At 46.9% G+C, this 24,252-nt stretch overlaps 2 protein-coding genes across 2 annotated transcripts in view; one reads left to right on the top strand and one right to left on the bottom strand.

Annotated features, from left to right (window-relative positions):
* Positions 1–1,898: 1,898 nt before the first annotated feature.
* LOC135909418 (neprilysin-1-like) lies at positions 1,899–5,465 on the bottom strand. The gene is made up of 2 exons (XM_065441367.2): positions 4,144–5,465; positions 1,899–2,813 (listed from the first exon to the last, which is right to left on the bottom strand). Exons 1-2 carry the CDS (start codon positions 5,394–5,396, stop codon positions 1,946–1,948), a joined length of 2,121 nt encoding a protein of 706 aa, XP_065297439.1. The 5' UTR covers positions 5,397–5,465; the 3' UTR covers positions 1,899–1,945.
* Positions 5,466–18,558: 13,093 nt separating this feature from the next.
* GC (gamma-glutamyl carboxylase) overlaps positions 18,559–24,252 on the top strand; it is a 66,942-nt gene continuing 61,248 nt past the window's right edge. The window contains exons 1-2 of the mRNA XM_070532320.1: positions 18,559–18,652; positions 20,041–20,184. Coding sequence (XP_070388421.1) covers positions 18,613–18,652; positions 20,041–20,184 — 184 coding nt within the window. The 5' untranslated portion in view covers positions 18,559–18,612. The remainder of the gene's footprint in view (positions 18,653–20,040; positions 20,185–24,252) is intronic.

Here is a 24,252-nt window from a genome sequence, read left to right as displayed (position 1 = left end):
CGATGGAACAAATGTATGAACCAATGTGGGGACTAAGTGGAAAAATAGTGCAAGGTAAGCAGAATAGTAGGTTTATATTTGTGATGACCTGTGTATACCTTATTTTGGCTAATAAAAAATAGGGGAAAATACTTTCTGGTTCGCCCCCGTATATGCGTGAGGAGTAGGAGCAGGGAGACACACACACTTACACTGCCGAACATACACATTTCGCACCACGCCAACCGCCATAGTGCTACGCATATCTTTGACAGTTGTCGTACAGAGAGGTTCCGCTTAATTTGTTTGCGTGATACCCGGCGCTATATGACCAACGCGTTAATTCAGTCATAGACAGCGGAGGGGGGACGGCTATACGTGTACGCGTAATTAATGCACGAGTGGCGCATCCTCTCGTTTTGGGTCCCCTTTAGTCACCTTCCAACCTCACTGGCCGCGTGTTTACCTTACCGAGGCTTCCCATACATGGTTGCTATCCTCCTTTTATTAAAGGCTGACATTTCTGTCCTATAGGGTTTAGCGCCTCATTTCTACGTATTGTGTATGGCCTATGCTATACAGAACAGGTGATCGTGATGATGCCGGTGGTTAGGTCTGAAAGTGTCGGGGAGCGTAAACTTTTATTTCAAATCAACAAGATTTGAGTCCGGCGTCTATTTAGTGGGTCTGGGCACCCGCCGCGGACGCGGTTCCGAGACCTTGTCTCGAAGCGGCTTCCTCGGCTCGCTGGACGGCCCAGAGTTGTGCTGTCAGGTCAGAGCTGAGCAGTGCGGTCATCCAGCGTGACCGGAGGCTGGCGGTGGAAGAGACGGAGGGGTCGGCACTGCCCGACTTGTTTGTTAGGTCCCGACACTCCCATAACATGTGATTTAGTGTGGCAACCTCGCCACACGACGTGCATCTGTTTGTAGTGTACATGTCTGGATACATGGCGTGCATGAGTCTGGGGTTTCTGTAAGAGTCTGTTAGTAATTGTCTGAAGTGTACTGCTTGCGTCCTGTCTTACCTAGCGTGAAGGAATGGGTATATGCGTCTTTGTAATTGGTAGTGTGCCGTGATGTCGTGAAAACTGGTCATACGATCCTCCCATGCCCAGACGTTTGCAGTACCCCGCGGGGGCTCTTCCTGCGTATCTTGCTTTATTACTTTCGGCAAGTTGGCCACATGACAGCTTGATTTCTTATCACGTACGCTTGTGAATATATGCATATGCGTGGTTCCTAATAATGAAAACATTGTTGGGAATAAGTGCTTGTATCCGTCATGCCCCGTCTTGTCTTAATTCCGTCCGCAGATACATGGCATGGACAGAATTAGGACTTGAATGAGACCATAGCATAGCACTGGCTGATAAAACGATAGGATAATGACGAGATTATGGGTATGTATACATGGAAGACAGCCGTATGCAAGACGATGAAGAGACGTACTTATCGTGATTACGAACGTATTAGCGAATGCGGTTAGTCAAATGGGCAAACACCCTTACGGAGGCAAAGGCTTGTGAATTTTCGGCAACAGATATGCCCTGTCGTCTTAGATCAGATTGGAATTGCAATACTCAATTGCAACGGATTGTCTTTTCCTCTGAGCGGATGATGCAGCAGCTATAAACCTTAGATGCAACAGAAAGTTGTTATTACTGCGAATAGGTGCGAGATGAACAACCCTAAAGATTTGCTCGTAAGAAAAAAAAACGGAGAAGCAAACGCTAAAGTAGAGCTGCGACACGTTTTGGACACACACACACACACGCATATATATATACATATATATATATATATATATATATATATATATATATATATATATATATATATATATATATATATATATATAAAGACTATTGTGGTGTGCATGTTGCGCCTTGGTATGAAGTCGAGAGACAAAACGCCAAGTGGAAGTATGATAGACTTCTCTTTTACCCTGTCTCGTGGCAAGCCGGTTACAAGGCATGACACTTCTTCTTCGGATTCATCTTGCTTCCGGGCTGGCACTCGAAGGCCTTGGAAAACGGCTCGTAGTTGCTAAGGGGCACGTTCACCCGGTACTTTGCCGGCGCCCAGGTCGCGTGGTCGATGACGCGCTCGGTGTCCTCGTCTGGGTCGCAGAAGGACTGGCCGAACATCAGGTAGAAAAGCTGTTCCGAGCTCACGCTGGGGAGGTTCTCAAAGTGCAGGAACACATTTTGAAAACCTAGCGCGTCCATGGTCGATATGTAGAACAGCAGCGACGTCCGATAGGCCCTGTGGAGTACAGTTACGGCCACGTTGTCCGCCATGTTCTCGCGCAGCGTCCGCTGGCCGTCCAGAGTCTTGTTAAACGGACCCACTTCTAAGGAGCCGTACTGTTTCTCCAAGCACCCTTTGACGCCCTGAAGCGCCTCCGTCTCGGCGTCAGCGCTAAAGAGGAACTTTTCCTGGAACACGTGGTAGAGGAAGCGGGTCATCACGAAACCCACCGTCGACGACTCGAGGAAGAACTCGCGGCCCTTGAGCACGAGCGGCGCGATGGAAAGGGGCACGGTGAGAACGTTGGTGTCCGGGTCAAACTGTGAGGTCAACTCAAGGTTGCCATCCAGAATGGTTTCTCCAGATTTAAGCACAGATGCGACATAGTGCTCGGACAGCGCAGCCTTGGCCTTCACATAGGAAAGAAGCATGTTTTTGACGTCTATGTCGAAAGTGTTCACAGAATAGTAGGCATCCACGTCGTCCATCAAGCTGAAATAAGTGGGCCCGATTGACATGATCTCGTCCTCGATGCTGTTCACTGTAGTCATAGGGATCTCGACGGCGGAGTCCAACACGCTCCTGCGAGGGTGCAACAGAAGCTAATTTCGACTACCGCTAAAAGCACTCAGTGCTTCACAGGTTTAACATCACGCAGCAAGAAAGTAAGCAGTGAACCCGTAGTCCTTCAGTGAAAAGTTAAGTTCTTATAAAAACACTGTAGCATATTAAATGTGTTATTTATTCGGCAACACGTTATTCGCGCATGCATACATCAGACCTGTTCTATCACTGTTGATAAGCTCCTTAATTAACTAAGATTTGCGCATTAACTTCTCATTATTTTCGTTAAGCCATATGTTATATTTGCAAAATTAAAGTCGGTTAATACTCAAGTTGTGTACGCTCAGAAAGAATCACAAGACTACCACCAGTTTCAAAATATGTTGTACTCAAAATCTGCTATGAAACACGATGATGTATTTCAAGATAGATTGTAGTATAAGTGAAAATAGTTGAAACGCTAGTTTATTTCGCCAAAAGTTTGCGGACGGAGACCCATAAGTGGTGACATATAGTGATAGTCTCGGAATACGGATCAAGTGAACGTGCCTCGAGTGCCGGATGGCTTCAGTTCCACAATTGCGAAATTTTCCATAAATTCTAATTCATTTATCACGGCAACATATGGGTTTATGATTTCCGCTGGCGGGAATAACGTGTCACCAGAGATTAACCTTTTCATCTGTCTCTTTCAAAACAATTAACCAGTCTTCGCTGAAACACACGGTATAAGTGAGAAATTTCTGGAGTACGGCACGAACTTTACTGCACAAGCGACGGGGCACCAACCACCAACAAGGGCAAATAATTATCAAAACAATGTAACTAATGGAAAATATACAAATGTCCCTTATTGGAGCACTTGCTGTTTGTCTGGTGAAAATTTAAGCAGAACATTGACTACGTAATTATCAGGAGAGTTGTAGCATGACACAGACTGGCTAACATGTTGTTCGGGCGTAATCGGAACACTGAGCTTGCACGAACGAAATGTGCTTTGTCGACTGTGCAGTTAGCATCTACACTCAACCTAACTGTGATCCCATACAGGACATTGAATTTAGACAAAACGTCGTAATCTCGAAATTTGAGGTTAGGCTCCCAAATTACCTCATGCGTGATTTAGGCATAGAGGGTGGACTGCGCTTTTGTTGGCGACATTCAACAAACTATACATAGAGTAGATTTATTAACCTGCTCGATCGCATCCTTCTTCTTTCTCTGGTTCAACACCGTGCTTTAACAAAAGTGCATAATTCATCCACGTAAGTAACTGAGGCTCGTACGCGGCTACTGTTAATTGTAGTGCTCACTAAAAAGCTGTGCCGTGCTTCGCCTTCTGACTCACCTGTAAGAGTTCCGTAAGATGGCTTCTTTCATTCCAGCACTCGTGATGACATCGAGGCGCACAGTTGAGTTGAAATGTCTGACGAAAACGTAGTTGAATACTCTGTAAGTTAGCAGCGAGCAGATCTCCCGGCTGGTGTTTTGAAAGGCCGCTGTCGAGACAGACTGTTGAAGCTTCACGAAGGGATACAGATGGAGAACTGCGCTGTACTTAACGAAGTCACTGACTTGAGTAGTGGTGAACTTTTGGAGCATCTTGTCAAGATGCTTGAAGTAATCTGGGGACCTAATGACGACGCAGTGGTCCTTTTGTGCAGACTCGATTAGCTTGAACAAGAATTTCTTCCAGTCCAAACCGTTCGCCCTGAGGTCGTCAATCGTAGTTGTTTCGTACTCGGATATTTTCTGGTAGCCCTCGCTCCACAAACCCGAGAATTTCTTGAGAAAAATGTCGACTTCTCTAACGTTTTGTGCCGCCTGCTCGGAACCGAGAAGACCTTTGACAAAAGGGACATACTTCTTCGAGAAGGCCTTAGGGATGTCAAATATGTGGTCACCGTCAAATGATCTAGGCCTCCTAAGCACGATGCATTCCCGACTGTTCTTGGCCTTGTTCGTCACGGATACGTGCACAAGTGGGAATACCTGCAGGATTCTGACCAGTGAGGCAAGACCCTCTTCGAGGTTTGCGTCTTTCCCAGACAGCTTGAGAAATTCAAGTGTCTGCTCCATTTGTGCTGGAACGGAGTTGTAATGGCCGTTCTTACAGGCCTTGTAGAAGGACGACACCTGAGCGGTTAGTCGAGTCCGTTTAAGCCAACCCAGACGCGAGTACTTGTCGATGACGTCATGAATCTCACGCAAAAAGTGCCGAACGGCCGATTTGCGCACCGATGACGCCGGCTTTGTGCTGGAGCAAACGTAGTCGTAAAAGTCTTCGCACGGGTCCAGCGTCCAGGCTACGTGCTTCTGAAGCTGCTCGCCCTCCTTGAGGCAGTGCTCCGAGGTACATGTGTAGATGAATCCCGAGCGTTGCCGCTGCCACGAGAATAGGTGCGCCGCCTGGAACTCGCCGTGAAACTTGGGCCTGTGAATGTTCTTTACTGTGAAGACGACTACTAGGGCGATTGCCAGCGCCAGGGACAAGGAGAAGATGGCCATCAAAGCTGCCTTGAGTGGTCGCACGCTGCCGCCGGACGCCGCGAAGCCGCCAGCCGCGGCTCCACGCGGTCCTGACGAAGCCTGGTCCGCCATGTCTTTGCCGTGTCCGCTGAGCAGCTGACACCGAACACGCCCACACTACGCTCGTGGGTCTTTCTTCTTCTTCTCTGCTTCTTCTTCGTCACGAATTGCACGTTCCCGCTAACGTGGATGGACGTATCTTTAGGACGAGTGTACTACAAGTAGTGACAATTCTGCCGATGGCAAGCTTCATTTGAACAGTGGGAGGTACAGATGACCGGCGATACCCTGGCGGGACAAGAATCTCTCGTTCAGCAAGTACGGCGAGCAGCCATGACCAGCGGACTCCTGAAATGAAGACACCAACCACTCGACCTCAAGAGCAACGACCTCGATGGTCCAAATAAATGTTTTCTCTCTCTCCCTCTGCCTACTTCCTTAGTACATACTTGCCAAAGAAAAAGTCAGGCACTCCGGCGTTCGATTTTTTTTTCAGTCACTATGTATATTTAAAAACAACGGCATAGACGGATAGACAGCGCTTTTTTTTTTCTTTAGACGAGTAGATGTGAGTGAATAAAATGAGAAGTAAATAGACAAAGTGCCACTTTCATGACTAATATCAATTGGAAACATTAGTCTTTTAATCTTAATGAAGCGAACTGCACGCATCTTATACACGACTGTTTTGCTTATGACGTACGACCGTTGTCTCTGCGACATTTCTGACAGAGGACCTGCAAGATCGCTGCGAGACCTCGGCGAGCGCTGTGCGAGAATTTCACGCGAAATTATCTGAACTCCCACCTGTACATCTCGGTTATGCATTGTCTCTACAGCAAAGTCAGTTTCAAATATTAGCGTTCGATGTGTTCCTGGTCTCGTATTTAGTGTCGTTGTTGTGCAAGAACAACTCATAAGAACCGGCGCCGGTCAGTCATGATAGCGAGGCGGATGCATAAAATTACCTTACGTCACAAGCACTTATTGGTTAACCATAACTATGGCTATCGCCTCATTAGCATGTTTTGGCAGCCATGAGTGACTCGCCCGCGAGAAGACAGTGAGGGTGCCCACTAAATCGCAGGCCGGCGCGATTTTGCTACCACACATACCGACGCTCGCTCTAATGAACCGTTTTGCACACAAAAATTGCTTCATGAATCCGGGGTAGATTTCACAAAAGATTTAGTTCGCAATGACAAACTGTTGTCACTGACTGGCCGCCTTCACTAATAGTATGTTCAGTGTAACAAATGGCCGATGCCTGTTCTTAGGAACTGCTTTATAGCGCACCAACTTCACAGTGAGTGCAGGTCACGAAGGCCCCATTCACAAAGCTTCTCGTTCGTAAGAAGCGTTTCTCGCTAGCTTGCCGTTTCCGCAACTATCATGCCAACAACCACTATTGGCCAATATATGTTTCTACGAACAGCTATTGCGTACGAAATACTTTCCTAATACGGGAACAAAGGGGGTTCATATACGGGTCATTGGCTTCTGGACATTTTGTTGCGGACTGGTGCAATAATCATGAAGGCGAAAGCTATCGGTTTTCTCTAGGGCACAGACACGTGTCAAGTGAGTGAAGAAGAAACATTTATTGTAGGTCCGGCGAGGACGCGAACTCGTCGCGCACCCGGCTAGTCCCACGTCGGGACCGGCAGGTCTAGCCCACCGGCCCGGTCGCGGGCACGCCGGACAGCCAGGATTTGCTTTTCCAGAGCGGGGCTACGCAGAAGCGAGTCCCACTCCTCCTTGATGAACTTAGGGTATGTCGACCCGCACTCCCACAGCATGTGCGCTAGAGTAGAGGTCTGCCCGCAGGAGGGGCAGGCGTCGTCGCGATACACGTCCGGGTAAGCCTCGTGGAGAACGGACAGACACGGATACGTACTAGTCTGCAGAAGCCTAAGAGAAACGGCTTGCGCCCTATTCAACCTGGGGTGAGGGGGTGGAAAGACCCTTCTAGACATGTAGAAGAATTTAATAATCTCGTTATGAGTAGCGGGAGCGTCCCTGTGGCCGTAGGGAGGAGGGGAGTCGGTGCTTCTTGCAGAGGAAGCGCGGTCGGTGAGGTCACGCGCAGCCTCGTGAGCAGACTCATTCAGGTTCTGGGGAGCACCCTCGACCGACCCTACGTGAGCTGGAAACCAGTGGATTGAATGATGCGTGAGAGCATATCGATTCGAGTTGCTAAGAAGACGAGCAGCTTGCTTGGCGATGCAACCCTTCTGAAAAGCCCTAACTGCCGTTTTGGAATCGCTGTATATCTCGGACCCACGACCGTCTAGCAGGGCGAGGGCGATGGCGGCTTGCTCGGCGACTCCGGGATCTGAAGTGCGAATGGAGGCGCAATTAGAAATCTTGCCGCTGGAGTCGACCACAACGATGGCAAAGGTCTTCCCATCGCTGTACTCCGCGGCGTCGACGAAGCTTGCTCTAATGTCTCGTTGCTTTATCTGTTTGAGGATGGCTGCTGCTCGGGCCTTGCGTCTGCCCTCGTTATGGACCGGATGGACGTTTCGGGGCACAGGGGCCACTTCGAACTTGTCTCGAATGCACCTAGGGATCGGGGTACTGACCATCGGGAATCCCGCAGGGTGGTAACCCAACTCTTCGAGGATGTGTTTACCTGCCGCTGTGGTGCTCAGGCGAGTGAGTTGCGCACGTTCTTGGGCCTCGGCAATCTCCTCGGCAGTGTTATGCACCCCCAGCTTGAGGAGATCCTCGGTATGGGTCCTGATGGGTAGCCCCAGAGCCCTCTTGACCACTTTGCGGATGAGAGCGTTGAGCTTGTCTCGCTCCGCTCTGAGCCAGTTGTGCATAGAAATTGTGTACGTAAAGTGACATAGCACGAAGGCATTGATAAGCCTGAGGAGATTGTTTTCCTTCATTCCTCGGTGCCGGTTTGCTATTCTGCGAACGAGGCGGAAAGCGTTGTCGGTCTTTGCGATGATCTTGCGGAGAGCCGTTCCGTTCCCGCCGTTGAATTCGACAAACATGCCGAGGACCCGAATAACGTCGACCCTGGGTATCACCCCCCCGTCACAAGTACGAAGACTGATGCTGCTTTCGGAAACTGGCTTCCAATCTTTGGGTCTCCCTCCCTTCTCTTTTCTGTAAAGCAGAAGCTCCGACTTGGCGGGGGAGCATCGAAGTCCGGTGGGGCGGAGATACTCCTCGATCACATCGATCGCCTCCTGCATGGATTCTTCGACTCTGCCCTCGCAGCCGCCGGGGCACCATAAGGTGATGTCGTCGGCGTATATGGTGTGCTTGACGCCCTCTACGCGTGCCAACCTCTCGGAAAGACCAATCATACAGATGTTGAACAGGGTGGGTGAGATGACGGCGCCCTGAGGAGTGCCCCGCCCTCCGAGGGGCACATCGTTGGAGCGGAAGTCGCCAATGCGAAGCTTGGCCTTCCTGTCCGTTAGGAAAGAGCTGACGTAGCTATGGAATCTGTAACCGAGACCCAGGTCTGAAATGGTCTTTACGATGAAGCTGTGGAGCACGTTGTCGAAAGCTTTCTCAAGGTCCAGACCGAGCAAAGCCTTGACGTCTCTGGAACGGCCATCCACAATCTGATGCTTTATTAGTTTCATTGCATCCTGCGTCGAGAGTCCGGCGCGGACTCTCGACGTGTCAAGAGCCAACACGTGTCAAGAGCCAAATTCACAAAGGTTGGAAGTGTTCGGCGCATGATTGACGATATCATTGACGAGACCACGCGAGTTCGAGCTAACTCAAGGCTGTCATATTCCTGACAATGCCTTGTCCCGACCCGGCACAGCATTGCAACAGCTATACCATTTTTATTTAAGAGTTTGTACATCACCTGATTAAGTTGTTCTAGTCTATGCTTACAGGTATGGTTGCGCTATTCTTGCGAGGAGCTGATGTGGGGGTATCAAGATAGAAAGGGAGGAAAGGCAGGGCAGTTAACCAGATGAGAGTTTTGGAAAAATGGGCGTTGAAAGAAGTAAAGGAAGAGAACGATAAAACATGGGAAAGGAGTTCCTATTATAGGCGTTCACACGGGTCGGTGGATCGCAAGACACGCAATAACTGTTGGAAGGGCTTCTGATGTGACGGTTAGTCCCGTCGATGTTGTAGAATGCTTTCTTCCGACGAAGGCCTGTCGTCCAAGTGGTTGAGCACGACGGATAATGATCGTCCATGTATAGTGTACCGAGGGCACTGGCCCAGAACATGAGACATTGTTTGCTCGTTACCACAGTGGTCGCAGGCTGCGGTGTCGGCCGTTCCTATGCGGAACGCGTAGGCGTGGGTGAACACCGTGCCCAAGCATAGCCTACACAAAAGGGTCGCGTCTCCTCGGGAAAGTCTTAATAGGAACCGAAATTTTGACCAGGATTCAGGTGATATAGTCGGGCATGCCTTAAGTGTGGTTCGCCATTCAGATGCGGTGCATTGGCGTGCAAATTGCGGAGCCTCTCTACAGCGTCCGTTCTAAAAAGTGGGATTGATAGGCGGCGGTCTTCTGCATGGGCTGGACGAGCACCTTCATTATCGACAATGAACTGACGCAGAACTCCTCAGTAAACTGCCCACATTAACAAAGCAGTTCGTACGCTTGAGCGGTTCATAAGGATAAAAGTCGGTCAATCCCGATAGCGGGCATGCTATTATCGAAAGCAGCAGGCCAATGACAAACAGTTCTTAGGGACATACATTTTCTTGACTTGTACATCACCAATAACCAGCCAGCAAACAATAGTGACTTTGGTCCGGATGACTGCGTTGACTATATTAACATGTTTCTTTTGCTTTCGCAGTTACTAGCAGCTACAGGAAATATTATCAGGGCATAACTCAACAAGGGCACGTCACTTAAAGCGATATAGCCACATACATGCCTCACTCATTCTTTGTATAGCATGCACCCTGACTGTCGGTTCTCTGGTATACACTCAAAATCTCATTGCTAGTTATGAATCCTACTGCACTTAGGATGAAGCCGGTTACGAGCAATATGGAATTTGTTTGTGCGCAAATAGTGTTTTCATTGGACAGTAGGCGTGAGCATTTAATCATGAACGCGGATGCATATGGGACACTTATGGTTAGATTTGTGTTTTGTTTTGCTGATACTTACGTTATATTATTTTTTGACAGCATAGATATGTCTGTACCTCTGTGTGATCTATATCTACATCTGTATATCTCTCTGTGATCGTGTATACGTGTTAGATAGAGAAATTGGTGCCCTATATCTGGGTGGCCTGTATATGCGGCCAGGCCGTTGTTTCCTTCATGGTGTTTAAGCCATCTTTAAGTACACGTGACGATAACCAGGACTTAAGAGAAAGTCTGACGCGGCCACAAGCGCTGCGACGTTACCAACGGTGTTCATCGCTACGTGCGCACAGCGCAAGGTCGTGGGTTGGAGTGAATTCATTAACTATCCATTAATTAAGTGTGCCTTAATTAACGTCGCCCCAATTAACACCAAATGTCGGGGGTTCGACTCCCACCAAAAGTCGAGAGTACGACTTTTACCAACGGTCGTGTGTTCTAATGTCTTAACTTTACTCTAATTAACTATGCCTTAATTAACTCCGCCTTAATTTACACCATAGGACGAAGGTTCGTAACCTTTTTGGACTATGGCGTGGTCACGCCAATGCCGGATTTTCCGCCTCATGAGCCATATAAGGATTTCGCATTCATAAATTAGTTTAATTACTCCTCTTCTACAAGAACTGACAGAAACAACACGCCCGTTTATACTGATGATATAACTGATTACTGATATACTGATTACTATATACTGATTTATACTTATGATATACTGATATAACATGACCCCGTTCAGGCGGGTTCGTGGTTATACCGATAAGAGGAATAACACTGCTATTCAAGACTTCACATGTCATGACGCCAATGAAGGCACAACTCGGGGTTCGAGATCTGCGCATTGCACGTCAATTCATTGATACAGAGAATCCTGGTGTAAGGTCGCTCTGATTGTTCGGGTTCTTAAGTCTCACGAATCGGCCTCGTGCTTTGTGTATAGAGAGGGGGTTCACTTCCCCCCATGTCAGCGGGGCGACAGTTGCTGTGTTATGCGGGGTCACAGGCAACGCGCGGGGTTGGGTGACGCGTCGCGGCAGGTGCCAGGCGGGCGTGTGCCGATTCCTGGAAGTCAGTATTGTGCGCACAATGTTGACAGTCCGCCGACGGGTCACACAGACCAGCTTTGAAACGAACCGCTGTACAAAAGGTATTGTGGGTCTGGCGCCCGAGTCCCTGACTAATTGGAGGCGCCGCCGAGGTTAAGAAGGACTTAGCAACTCTGACTCCGTGCCGCATGCAGTGAGCATGGACCTAATCCTCTACGTGTCCGGAACGTAATCGCCAGCCTTGTTGTTGGGTGCGACTGCCTGCGTGGTGTCTAAGACCAGCTTACTGTGCACGCTGTAGGAATGCGGTGCACACGTAAAGAGTGCATTCGCACGACGGCGTCTTGGAAACACGCACTCAAAGAACTTTGTCTTGTAGACAATAAGTTTGAAGGACAAGGAGGGTCATCCGTCTCCCAGACGGCCAAACTTTGAGTACAGCGGCACTTCGTGGTGCCGGTGCCCCTGCTTCCGAGACATTTGCAGCCTAGACGCCGTTGGGATTTGAAACGGTCTAGCGATAACTTGTTCGGGCCTGGCGTGTTTTGCTGAGCCGGTCACTCACTACGGAGAAATGAGAGGGCAACGGAGTTTTGGCGAAGAAGGAAAAGAGCTTTGTTTTCCAATATGTTTATTTTTAAGAGTAAGCCCATCCCTGTGGGCTGTGGCTTAACAAACGGTTGACTCTGATTGGCAACTGAACCTGTGGGACGGGCCAACGGCCCTACCGCCTTTTTTTTCTTTGTATATTTGGGCTATAAAAATCGGGACGACATGCTGTCCCTCAGACTTGGCTGAAATCAGTATTACTGATAGATCAGTGAGGCTCCGTACCATGTACGTTAGACTTGGCTGAAATCAGTATTACTGATAGATCAGTGAGGCTCCGTACCATGTACGTTAGACTTGGCTGAAATCAGGATTGCTGATAGATCAGTGAGCCTCCGTACTATGTACGTTAAAACCAGTCTGGGCTCTAACAGTCATTGAGACAGTCGAAGAGTGAGACCTTGTTCGTCAATTGTTGAAGTTTGTAATGTATTTGTTTTACCTGCCATGTATATAGAAAAGTTCACGTATAAATGTTTCTTGTACATCTGACCTCATCGTTTCCTGCCTGCGTTTGATCATCAACTGCCGATCATCGTCCGAGAAGCTTCAAGTTCCAACGGTGAAGCGAGGACGGAGAACGAACGAAACTTTACTCCTGGTAAATGGTTTTTGTTGTCTTACTCAAAACCGGCTTTGCAGTACATGCAGTCAGTTCTCCGACGTAGACCACACGAACAGCTGACGTACAAAATCGTCAAACTTCACCACGGCGCCAAAAAAAGAATACCATCAAATTTCTTTGCAGTAGTTACCTGGCAATTGCGGGATCAGGGGCAACGATTATGCATACAAAGTGGCTCGAGCGTCACACCAAGAAGATCACAGTGTTCCCATTCCACTTTCTAGGACAGAAGCTGCAAGGCAGCTTCGCAACCTGGCACGCGCTCTCAGAGCCCAAATAAGTACTACAGAAGCATTAGGCTACACTGCCCGGTACCTTGTACACCGACGCTGCCACCCACGCCCACCGCTGCGGCCACATGGCCCGCGTGAGCGACGTCGACTTCCACGAAGTGGTGTCGGCCTCCTTCACCTACGCAAGAATCACGGAAGCAGAGGAAGCGGCTGTTGTCTTAGCCATCATATCCCGTCCTTCCAGATCAGTATATCACGGTCATTACGTTCTCTCAAACTTCCTGCCGCAACTTTGGCAAAGGACGGATCTCAGCCCCAGCCCACCGCATCCACGACGGTGCCCCATTAATTCGACACTAGGCGCCAACCTTTCCTAATATTCATAAAAAAAATCGACCCGAAGTAGAAATTGCATGGACCCCTAGGCCATGAAAACCTTCGTGGAAAACAGCAAGTTCGCGCTGCTACCCGAGCGTACGCCACCCGCGGGATCCGCAACAATCTGAAGACAGTGACGTACAGGTGGACCCGCCCCCCCTGTAGTACAACACCATCTTCCAACACTACCGCCTCCCCCGGCGCCATCTATCCCTCTCCACACAAATACCTCCCCCGCGAAGATGCCGTCGACTGGCGTCAACTTCAGACTAAAACAGTTTCCCACAGCTTAGTTTATATCACGTTATACACCTCACCGCTATAAATCCTCCCACTGCGAGGCGTACGCGTCGCTGTACCAAGCATACTACCGATGCATGTCCCAACAAGCCGACACTTAGCCCTTCCTGAACCACATATCCGAACAGTGGGTGGCCGTGCTGTCTCGTTCTGACCCGCGCGACCAGCAACAGATGGCGTAGCGCGCCCGACAGGCAGCCAAATCCGCCGGAGTCCTGAAATGATCATGGAATTGTCGTGCTAAGCTACCACGGAGGGTTTTCTAACTTGCACATTACTGTATTTTTTTCGCTACTTAAGCTAGACTCTTCCCTCTATCAAGGAATATATGTAGTGTTTAACCTTCGCTTACATGTTTTAATGATTTGTTTTTGTTTTATTTGGCCTCTGAGCAAATCTGTAGCATGCTTATTACAAAACTGCTTCAGTGTAATGTCACGTGGTGTCACTTTTATGAGTAATTGCAGCGATTTTTCGTTGTGGGTCATTGTGAATAGCCCTGATGCTTTAGTTTCCGGCGTTTCCGATCATATCGAAATAAAACGGCCAATTGGTACATTTTACAGTGAACTAAATAATTAAAGAAAACGACAAGTACTGCTACCATATTGCTCAAAGCTGGGCGAGTTGGTTACTGACATTGTGAAACATAGTTACAGCGCTACGGAAAACAGAACACAAACACGAAATAGACAGCACGGACGCTGTCCATCAACTGGCTTTACGTCACAAGGGATTACGGGATTATGGGGATTACACGAAAGGCTCAAATTCGCGTCAGAAGACCGCGGCGTGCACGGGTTGCTCGGCTATTTCGATCTGCGAACGTAGCGAAAACTAGCTAGTCTTGTTCCAATCGCGTGTCTATATGTGAAGAATGAACATACCATTGTACAAGCATTCAACATCAGTTAAGAGGAAACGATGCGCGCAGGGACTACCCAGGAAGAATTGCCGAAAGAAAAAGTTCAGACAGAAGGGTAGTCGCCTCGGCTGTGGTTCGGTTGGAAATGGTTTCCTTCATTTCGTTCATTTTTTTACTTTGAAGATTTCCTTTCATGTCCGTCCAGTTCTTTTATCTGTCTTGCAATTCCGGTGCACTTATGTAGACTTTCGTAGCGCCGACAGGGTACGCTTCTTCCCTTTAAAGGGATAATAATACCTCTGTCAAGCGGGCAAGTTAAGTGTACTTACGGAGAGTGCACTCGGTTTTAAGTGCACTTTCCCAAATCCAAACGTCGCAAGCTGAGTGTACTCGCAGAAGAGTGCATTCCGGTCGGAGTGCGTTCACGGAACGCACTTCGCTCGTCGAGTGCGTAGCCTTGCCGCCAACGGTTTCAACGGTACAAAATGTAATGCATAGATAAAGGACACAGTTCATTCTAGCTGTTGAACAGCTTTTAACAAAATAATCAGGACAAAAAAATGAAAATTAAAATATGGGTACGTTTTACGTGCCAAAACCACGATCTCGTTATGAGGCACGCCGTAGTGGGGGACTCCAGAAATTTGTACCACCTGGGGTTCTTTAACGTGCACCTAAATCTAAGCACACGGATGTTTTAGCCTTTCGCCCCCATAGAAATGCGGCCGCCGTGGCCGGGATTCGATCCCGCGACCTCGTGCTTAGCAGCCCAACACAAAATAATAACAGAACTCACTGATATTCTATTCTAGTAGGATCAAATGCCGCATCGTCACACGCCACCATATTGTTCTGGATTGGCTAGGCATTCGTCTTGGCCGGCCTTGACTTGCAACACTCTTATGATAAAAATATTTTCGTTTTTTGTTGCGCAAATATAGATTAAGATAGTTTCTTATAGATAATACAACTAAAGCAATCGCTATTTAGAAGGTTTCTTTAAATTTTAATCTACATCTTAAAAAAACGCGATTTTAGTATGTCGCCTTTTTTTTTATGCGAATGTGCTCTGTTTTCCCGTTTAGAAACGCGAAGCTTTAAGTGTCACTCAAGGTCCCGGAGTACCCGCCGTGGTTGCTCAGTGGCTATGGTGTTGGGCTGCTGAGCACGAGGTCGCGGGATCGAATCCCGGCCAAGGCGGCCGCCTTTCGATGGGGGCGAAATGGGAAAACACCCGTGTACTTAGATTTAGGTGCACGTTAAAGAACCCCAGGTGGTCGAAATTTCCGGAGTCCCCCCACTACGGCGTGCCCCATAACCGGAAGTTGGTTTTGGCACGTAAAACCACATAATTTTTTTTAAAGGTCCCGAAGTGCACTCCCCGTAATTGCAATTAACTTGCCCGCTTCACAAGGTATAACTCAGCTTATCTAATATATGTCATTCTGTGTGCGTGCGGCACGGGTGCCATAGAAAGACATAATTTTCTAAACAAAACCGACAAACTTGAACTAGACTGTGTCAAAGACGGCTACCAGACATCGCTCCTGTTCCATGAACTAGGAAGACCAGAGGCAGAACCAGAGAAACTGGTGTACGTCCGTAACCAGGTTAGAGAACACCTATAAACCAGATCGTCTTAACAGACCTGACGACAGAGCCTTCTACGATCTCGCTAGGCAAGGAGAAATACACAGGCGCACGCTGACAGTTAACCGCTGTCAGAGGATGCTATTCTTAGCTCAAAGGACTTCAAGCATCTGGTGTGGGACAATGGCGACGCCGGCCTTGTTTGTCTCCATTTGGGCACCCCCCTCCTCAGCTAAGTGGTCACGAGATGTTTGCGTATGTGACATGTTAAACATCTTGCAGCACATGCGAGCTTCCTGCGTTGCTTATTTTCACCTACCTGCTGACATTTTAGCGCGCATTCCTTACAAAAATTTTTATAGAAAACGTGTTGTATTTCTAATGACATTTTATTGCTTTCAGTGGGCATTCCGTTCAGATGCAAGATAATATCATGCAACATTTTTTGTTAGCGAGTGACTGAGTGCATAAGTCAGTCAACATGATTCTTCCGCACTGAACTGCGTATACATTTCGAAGCTACAGAATTGAAAACAGTCAAACAGGACACAAGCCGCGTCAGGTGCTCTTATCAAAAAGTTTTTATATCAAATATCCTTGTAGTATACACCACAGGGGTTGTCTTTGATATAGGTATATTGTTTTTTCATTAATGAACTTTTTTTATCTCTCTCTTTACAGCACGGCTTCGCCTTTTTACAGTGCCTCCGAAACAGCATGCCTATTCGCGACCGACCAATGTGTAAAAAGGGATGCCGCTACTCTAACCCCACTGTGGTGTTAGAGATGCCAAAAGCTTTCCACTATCATTGCATGCGAACAATAGACTAAACAGAAGCCACTGAAGTTTCTTCCGCCAGTATTGTCATAGCACTGCTCAGTACGGCGACGAAAGGAGGCCTTGAGAATTGCATGTGCTGAAGACAGCGGTTGACAGTGCTAACATTTGACTCTGTGTTTTGCACTGCTAAATCACCCCCTCACTCGCTGGCCTCCTCTATTAAGATGCACTGCAAACGCACATATTTGCAATAAGAGACCTAAGAGCCCATGTTACCAGTGGGAGTGTGGTCATCGCTTGCAGGGAGTTGTTAGATCCGGTGGAGGATCGAAGTACAGGCGCATGAGAATCCTGTGCGGCCACTGCCGCAGTTTTAGAAGAAGCGGTGTCAGTGTTTCTTTTACCATTTCAATTTGTAAAAAAATGCGAACTGATTTTAGCAGAAGGAACATTACGTTAGACGAGGGAATTATTATTGTTATTATATATAGTCCTGCTTTTCCGAATATGATTGTGCGGAAGTCCTCAAAGTGGAAGAATATTATTTGAAAGAAAAGTTGGGCATCCATCTGAAATAACCATGAAGCTATAGCAACCGAAACCGGTACGGGTTCCTCAGAAAGAAAGCTTGGCAGCCGAGATAAATATGCACTGGTACGGCGATGATTCTTGGTACTATGGCCTTTTCAGGGAAATCGCTCTGCCAGCGGAAACAATGAAAAGCTAGCACGTGGCAGATATAAAGAACAAATTGATCAACAATGCGAAGAGCGGGAACAGAGTTTTAGGTTAGTTTGTCAATCCCTGCTCCCCCTCCCCCGCACTATTTACCCTCCTTCCTTATTGTGGGTCCTGACCCACGGTATTGAAAACACAGGTGTGTTGATTTTTCACGAGGTGTACGCTTCTTTATATATATCCAGATGTGTTCTTGTGCCAGCACCGAGAAATAGCACGTTGCTAGTGCTGTCAGAAATCTACAAGTCGGCAAAACTAGACGGGCGTGCGACGTACAGCCTAAAAGTTATTTGAATTTAGAATACCTGTACTTTGCATAAGAAGCGGGCTGATTAGACAGACGCATATACCAACGGTTCTCGAGATCGCTATTGACTTATTTTTCTATCTGTTCCTCTCTTGTTTCTTGTCTATTTTTATCGTTCGCGCAACCTACTTCCGCACCAGTTCAGTCTGTCGCATATGACTTCATTAAGCGCAGCGCCGACAAGAAGAGGGACTTTAATATAAGTGGTACGGCAGCTCTGCAGCGTAATGGAGAGGTTCTTTCCGTCCAAGCGGCTGAATCTCAAATGTGCCCTCTTGAGCCGACGCATGGAAAACTAGAGTTTGAGTCAAGGACGGAGATGCAAACACCTTTTCGCGCCAATCCACTTAGACGGCGGTTCTACGAATGCCTTAATTCGGGAGAGGCTTAACAAGCCAGGAGCGCGGAAGCAAATCTCCCTGGAAAAGCGAAGGAAACAGCGCAGCGAGTGCCACAAAAAGCAAGAGAAGCAGGTCAGATTGACCAGGACGTGGCCACCAATCGCGCCACGAACCCGCTACACGGGATTTGGCGGCCGCGAGCTTACGCCAAGCCACGACTCTCCCTAAAGCAGCGTTGTCATGGCAACACGGCCAGTCACGTCCCCAGTAGGGAAGTCGCGCTGCGGAACCTCCGCCTTGGTTCGTGGTGAGGTTGACGCGACATTGCGCGGTGCGCCGAGTGCCGCGTAAGCAGAGTGCTCGAGCTTCAGGATGGAGCCAGACGTCCAGCACGAAGACAACGAAAAGAAAGGTCAGGACACATGTGTCGCATGCCTGGGATACACAGGGTTTGCCTCGGTTTTCTTTTTTTGTGTGTGTGTGTGCTACGGAAAATGATAATGCACCCTGGTTTCCAAGCGTAATAAGGTTGACGGGAGAAAGAAGGCAGACATAAAGGACAGGAAACCTAAGCGCCTTTCTAGCCTGTCTTTCCTCTCCCGTTAAAGTTTTTCACTACTGGAAAACGTAGCGCGTTATACGTTCGACCAACAAGTCCACCTGCCAGCTTTAAATTTAGAAATGGAACTTGCGCAAAAATGGGCGGAGCATACAAATCCGCCAATTTTTGCGCGTGGTCAGTAACAGTTCTTCGTTTTTGCAGCCGCTAATACATAGATTTGTAACTTTAGACTGAAGCTAAAAAAAAATAAACGATGTGATAGCGCTTGTCCAGAGCAACCAAAGTTAAACTTAGCGAATGCAGTTTCACGGGGAAGTGATGTGCACGAATTTGGCGCACGCGTATATATATATATAGTTGGTACATACGCGTAGTTCATGTAGGTTAGCCCGAGCTTGTGGGTAATTTGCGCTTTTGTATTCTTTTTCTTCTTTGCAGTGCTCTAATTGCTCGCGCTGTAAGCTGGTTAGGACTTGTTAGTGTAACTAGGACGGAACAAATGCCGACAGCAGCGCTGATAGGCTGACACTGCTGGTAACAACGACGAGATGATTACATCCTTCACAGTCTCTTTTTATGCAGAATTCGGTGTTTCGGAATATATAACGTGCAAACCTGCCTAAGGAGTTACTGGCATGGCAGTTGGAAGTCTCGCTGTGAACACATCAAGCCGGTATTGCAAGCGATGTGTGATGAATTTGAAGCATGATGCATAAAGGTCATATTTAAAGACATAGGTCCCAAGCCTATGTTCCCACTCGAAATTTTCTTTGGGAAGCGGGTGATAATATATATATATATATATATATATATATATATATATATATATATATATATATATATATATATATATATATATATATATATATGTCAAGGCAATGCTAAAACGGAATACCTTCATACAGAGAATAAAAGAATAACAGGGCGACAGTACCTTTGACTTGTTTTTTCGGGTCGCCCGGTCACTTGGTCATCAACCATGGGGACACCAGCCTGCAGTAAAACGGTAAGAGACTTTATCGCTCATGCGCAATGCTTCCGGATAGTCTCTTCCAATAAAAAAAAGCACAAACACGTGCTCGTATTTCAAGTTATGGTTGTAACTAGTAGTTCAAGTTCTACTGCAGCGTAGCCCGTTAGGTTCAGCCATTATAAGAGACATTAAAAATGTTTCGAACAAATGCCATTCACTTGTCTTTCTGCCACCTATACCCACGAACAGACCGTACTTTCCACAGGTGGCAGATGCTTTTCTCAGGCTACCTTGGTGGATTGGCTAAAGGCCACCCGAGCGGCGCTGTGCAAACGTGCGACGGCATTCACCCTCTGGCTGCACACACCATGTGATCCGTCAAGCCTGGCCATTGCGCGGATCCTATTCGGTGAGCTGCTACATACATACATACATACATACATACGTACATACATACATACATACATACATACATACATACATACATACATACATACATACATACATACATACATACATACATACATACATACATACATACATACATACATACATACACACACACACACACACACATACATACATACATACATACATACATACATACATACATGCATACATGCATACATACATACATACATACATACATACATACATACATACATACATACATACATACATACATACATACATACATACATACATACATACATACATACATACATACATACATACATACATACATACATACATACGTACATACATACATACATACATACATACATACATACATACATACATTTCGGCTGCTTGATATCACAGAACTGACGCACTTCGCTTTCCTAATTGTAGAGACGTTCCATAATAATAATAATAATAATAATAATAATAATGACGATGATGACTCGTGTATTTGCATTGAATTTGAAGGAAGTGAATACATGAATTAATGCATGAATTACCGAGAATTACAACGTTGGATCCGCTCTACTTCAATGACAGATTGGATTTTTGGCTTGTGGAAGCCGAAATGAGTAAATGGGTGGCTGACACGAAGGAAAAGACGGCATTGCTTACTCGATGGAGCCCTGTCTTATGAATTGTTTTCGTGACGTTCGTTAAAGCAGCCTTTAGGGTAAAAAAATCAACTTTGCGATAACAGATGCTTCGCGCAGGGATCCTTGAAATGGCGATCTCCAAGTTTTTTCTGCAGGAAACATACAGAATTCCACAATGCACATGTACGGAATAAAAGAAAAGAAAATACAGAGATCCCCTGTAGAGAGACAGATTTTAATAATAATTGCATAGGTTAGCCTAGCCATACCATGAATGCTACTACGACTGTCATAATGGAAGATAAAAAGAGAAGAAAAAGCAAAACAAAATGAAATCTGACATAAGGAACACATCGCCCGTACAAAACTCCACACGTGCGCATGCACACAAGCACACACAAAGAGGTGCCCCAAAAAACATAGAATATAGGTATGATACGAACCATGCGTGACAGCGCCCACAGAAACAGTTCAGTATCGTGTGTGTGTGTGTGTTTGTGGTGTTCTTGTTTTTCTTTGTTTCTTTTCGTATTCTTTTTCTCCCATCTATCGCATCCCTTTCGCCCTCTTCCGGTACAGGGTAGCCTACCGGAGACAATCTCTGGTTAACCACTCTGTGTTTCCTTTGCCTTTGTCTCTTTCTCTCTCTCTGCTACAGTAAACCAGACGCGACCGGACAAAGGGTTTGCTAGAGCGGGAAGTTTACTATAAGGACAGCCACTATAAGTACTTCGTAGTACGTGTGGCCAACAAAACTGCTTTAAACATTCACAAAATTAATAAATTCATAAATACACGGCAAGAAAGTAGGAATATCAGATACATTGCCGTAAGGAAGTTGTGGTTTCCATGCCGCGCTGGAGACAGCAATAGTGCAATCGCATAGATTCTTTGCTATGGTAGATGATACAAAGTTCGACCATGTATTCCAGTCCGCAGCAAACGGCATATTTAACTGGTCCTTTCCGGGCACTCTTGCGCGAAGCCTTAAACTTCTTTGAATAGAAAGCTACGTCGTGACACTCCATGTATGTATATATATATATATATATATATATATATATATATATATATATATATATATATATATATATATATATATATATATATATATATATATATATATGATATCTTTCTTCTTAAACGACTTTAGCGTGGATAACCTACGCGCACAGCTGATGCCCAGCGTACGCTCTGAGAGGGCATGCTTTGGCGGTAAAGAGGGGTGCTCAAGCCGCTGGTGTTTACCATAACAAACTACTCTGGTTCTGCGGCTTACTATATCGAACGTTTTGCCATATGAACCAGAAGAATTCAATCGAGGCCTGCGCCGTTTAATATAACGAGATATTTAATATATTTAGAATTACCATAATGACTGTAAACGGTTTAAGTGAATTAATCCGAAGAGTTTTGCCCGGATGCAACAGCAAAGTGTTCCCTCAGCAAAAACTGTCCGTCACTGGCCGTACGCCTTGCGATATATTCGCTGTCACATTGGGCTGGCTCCTATGTTGAGAAAAAACTCTGGCGTGCGAAATGCTTTGTAAACGGGTGCCCTTAAAAGCAACGTTGTAACCCGCTATGCTTGAGGCAGTGTTTCCTCATGGTCGAAGAAATCTCCAACTTTTAGGTGTGCGTAGCCGCGAATCTTTAACGCACTCTAAGATATTTTTGAAGCTGCCGAGCGTTCGCAAGCGCTAACAAAATGACCCAATCAAGTCATAGCTTAGATAACAAGCATGGCATATTGCAGCACTCCCGACATGAATTAAAAGAAAAATATTGCTAAAAGTAACGATGAAGTACGCGCTTGTTGCACAGCCGCGCTTTTCGGGGAACTAGGGATTGCCCCTCCGAGCCACAATTTAAATAAAAAGTTGCAAATAGTACCATATCATCCGTGAGTAAAGTCGCAGCGCCAGAGGACAGCCGGCGCAAGAGCCGCTCCGCCACGGTTGGCAAAGGGTGAGGACACGGCTTGCAGATGCCGCTCTCGCACTGAATATTTTCAACAACTTAGCCGCTGTTCCGCACTGGGTAGACAACCGCTGCAGCACCATATTTTGATAGAACCTACAATCCTTATGTGTGTAGGTGCTGACATCGGACACCAGTTGGCCTTGCATGCATGATGACGGGCAGTGGTTGTTCCAAGATTTAGGAGAAAGCTGGTCACAGCGCAGTAGCGCAACGGTGGCCGCGGAGCTCCATGTGGCTGTGTTTCGCTGGCACTAGACAATGTTCGTTGACAGAAGCCAGATGCCAAACAGCAGACGACTCAGATATCACACCAGATATAGCAGGAGGCGCGAAAGCAGTTCGAGATGTCTACAAGAGCTAAGAATGCAAAAGCTGATGTGAGAAAGATAACGTTGCTGTTTATTCCGGGCACAGTCGTGGTAATTATACAGGAAGTGAACTTACAAGGCAGTATGCTCTAGTGCAAAAATCAGCGTCTTCCAGTGCCTTCCAGTGGGAAACCAGCGCGTTTTTTTGACGCTGGATCGCACTGGGGACGCTGGCGCTCGCTAGGAGTCCCTGGGAGTCGCTGGGAGTCACTGGGACACCAGTAAGAACGCTGGATAATAGCTGGATCACACTGGACGAGACGCTGGTTTCACTGCCATGACGCTGGGGCGCACTGGTTTGTGCTGTACACGCGCTGGTTCTCGCTGCAGTTCGCTGGCTCGCACTGGAAAGTGCGCTGGTTGCGTTTGTGCCGCACTGGTTCAAGTGCGCAAGGAGCGCACTTGAACCAGTGGCGATGTTTTAGGCGATGTTCATTATTAAATGCTTTATACAATTTCATCGCTAGATACTCTTGTCATACATGACCCTATATCTTGGGGTAATAAAAGTCTATTTCATGTCGCAGCTTGGAATAAAGGTGCGTGATCACGCACCTTTCATGGTTCATGCCCTGTTTATGTATGCATATTTGACACTGAAGCTCATCACTGTAAACGTAAATAACTCCCTGGTGCGAGTATATTGCTTGTCCTCTAGCGACCCCACGGTTGAGAGTTTATTATGCTCCGTATGATCGGAGTAGAATTTTTATTCCGTGCGAGCGGAAGCTTTGCGTGGAACCATGGAAGTTTCTTTTTTGTCTTGGTTTTTTTTTTGCTTTGCAATGGACGCAGTTCTTTCGAGGTGCAACGGGAGTATCAAAAGAAGGTGCCGCGTTAGAATGCGTGAAGATTTTTATATGCCTGGGCTACTGCTCAAATTTCGAAATGTACCACAAGACCGCGTCAAATTCAACGAAACAAGTCAATGAAAGCACATAAATCGTGACATACATAGACATTTGAGAAACGCGAATGCAGAACTGTGAAAGACATTCAACATACACGCAACACACAAGAAACAACGCTGCCGGTATATAGCCACGATACTGTGTGCCTCAAACCGCC

This window comes from Dermacentor albipictus, chromosome 1, assembly GCF_038994185.2.
Source record: "Dermacentor albipictus isolate Rhodes 1998 colony chromosome 1, USDA_Dalb.pri_finalv2, whole genome shotgun sequence".
Lineage (NCBI taxonomy): Eukaryota > Metazoa > Arthropoda > Arachnida > Ixodida > Ixodidae > Dermacentor > Dermacentor albipictus.
This window is presented reverse-complemented; position numbering and strand designations above follow the sequence as displayed.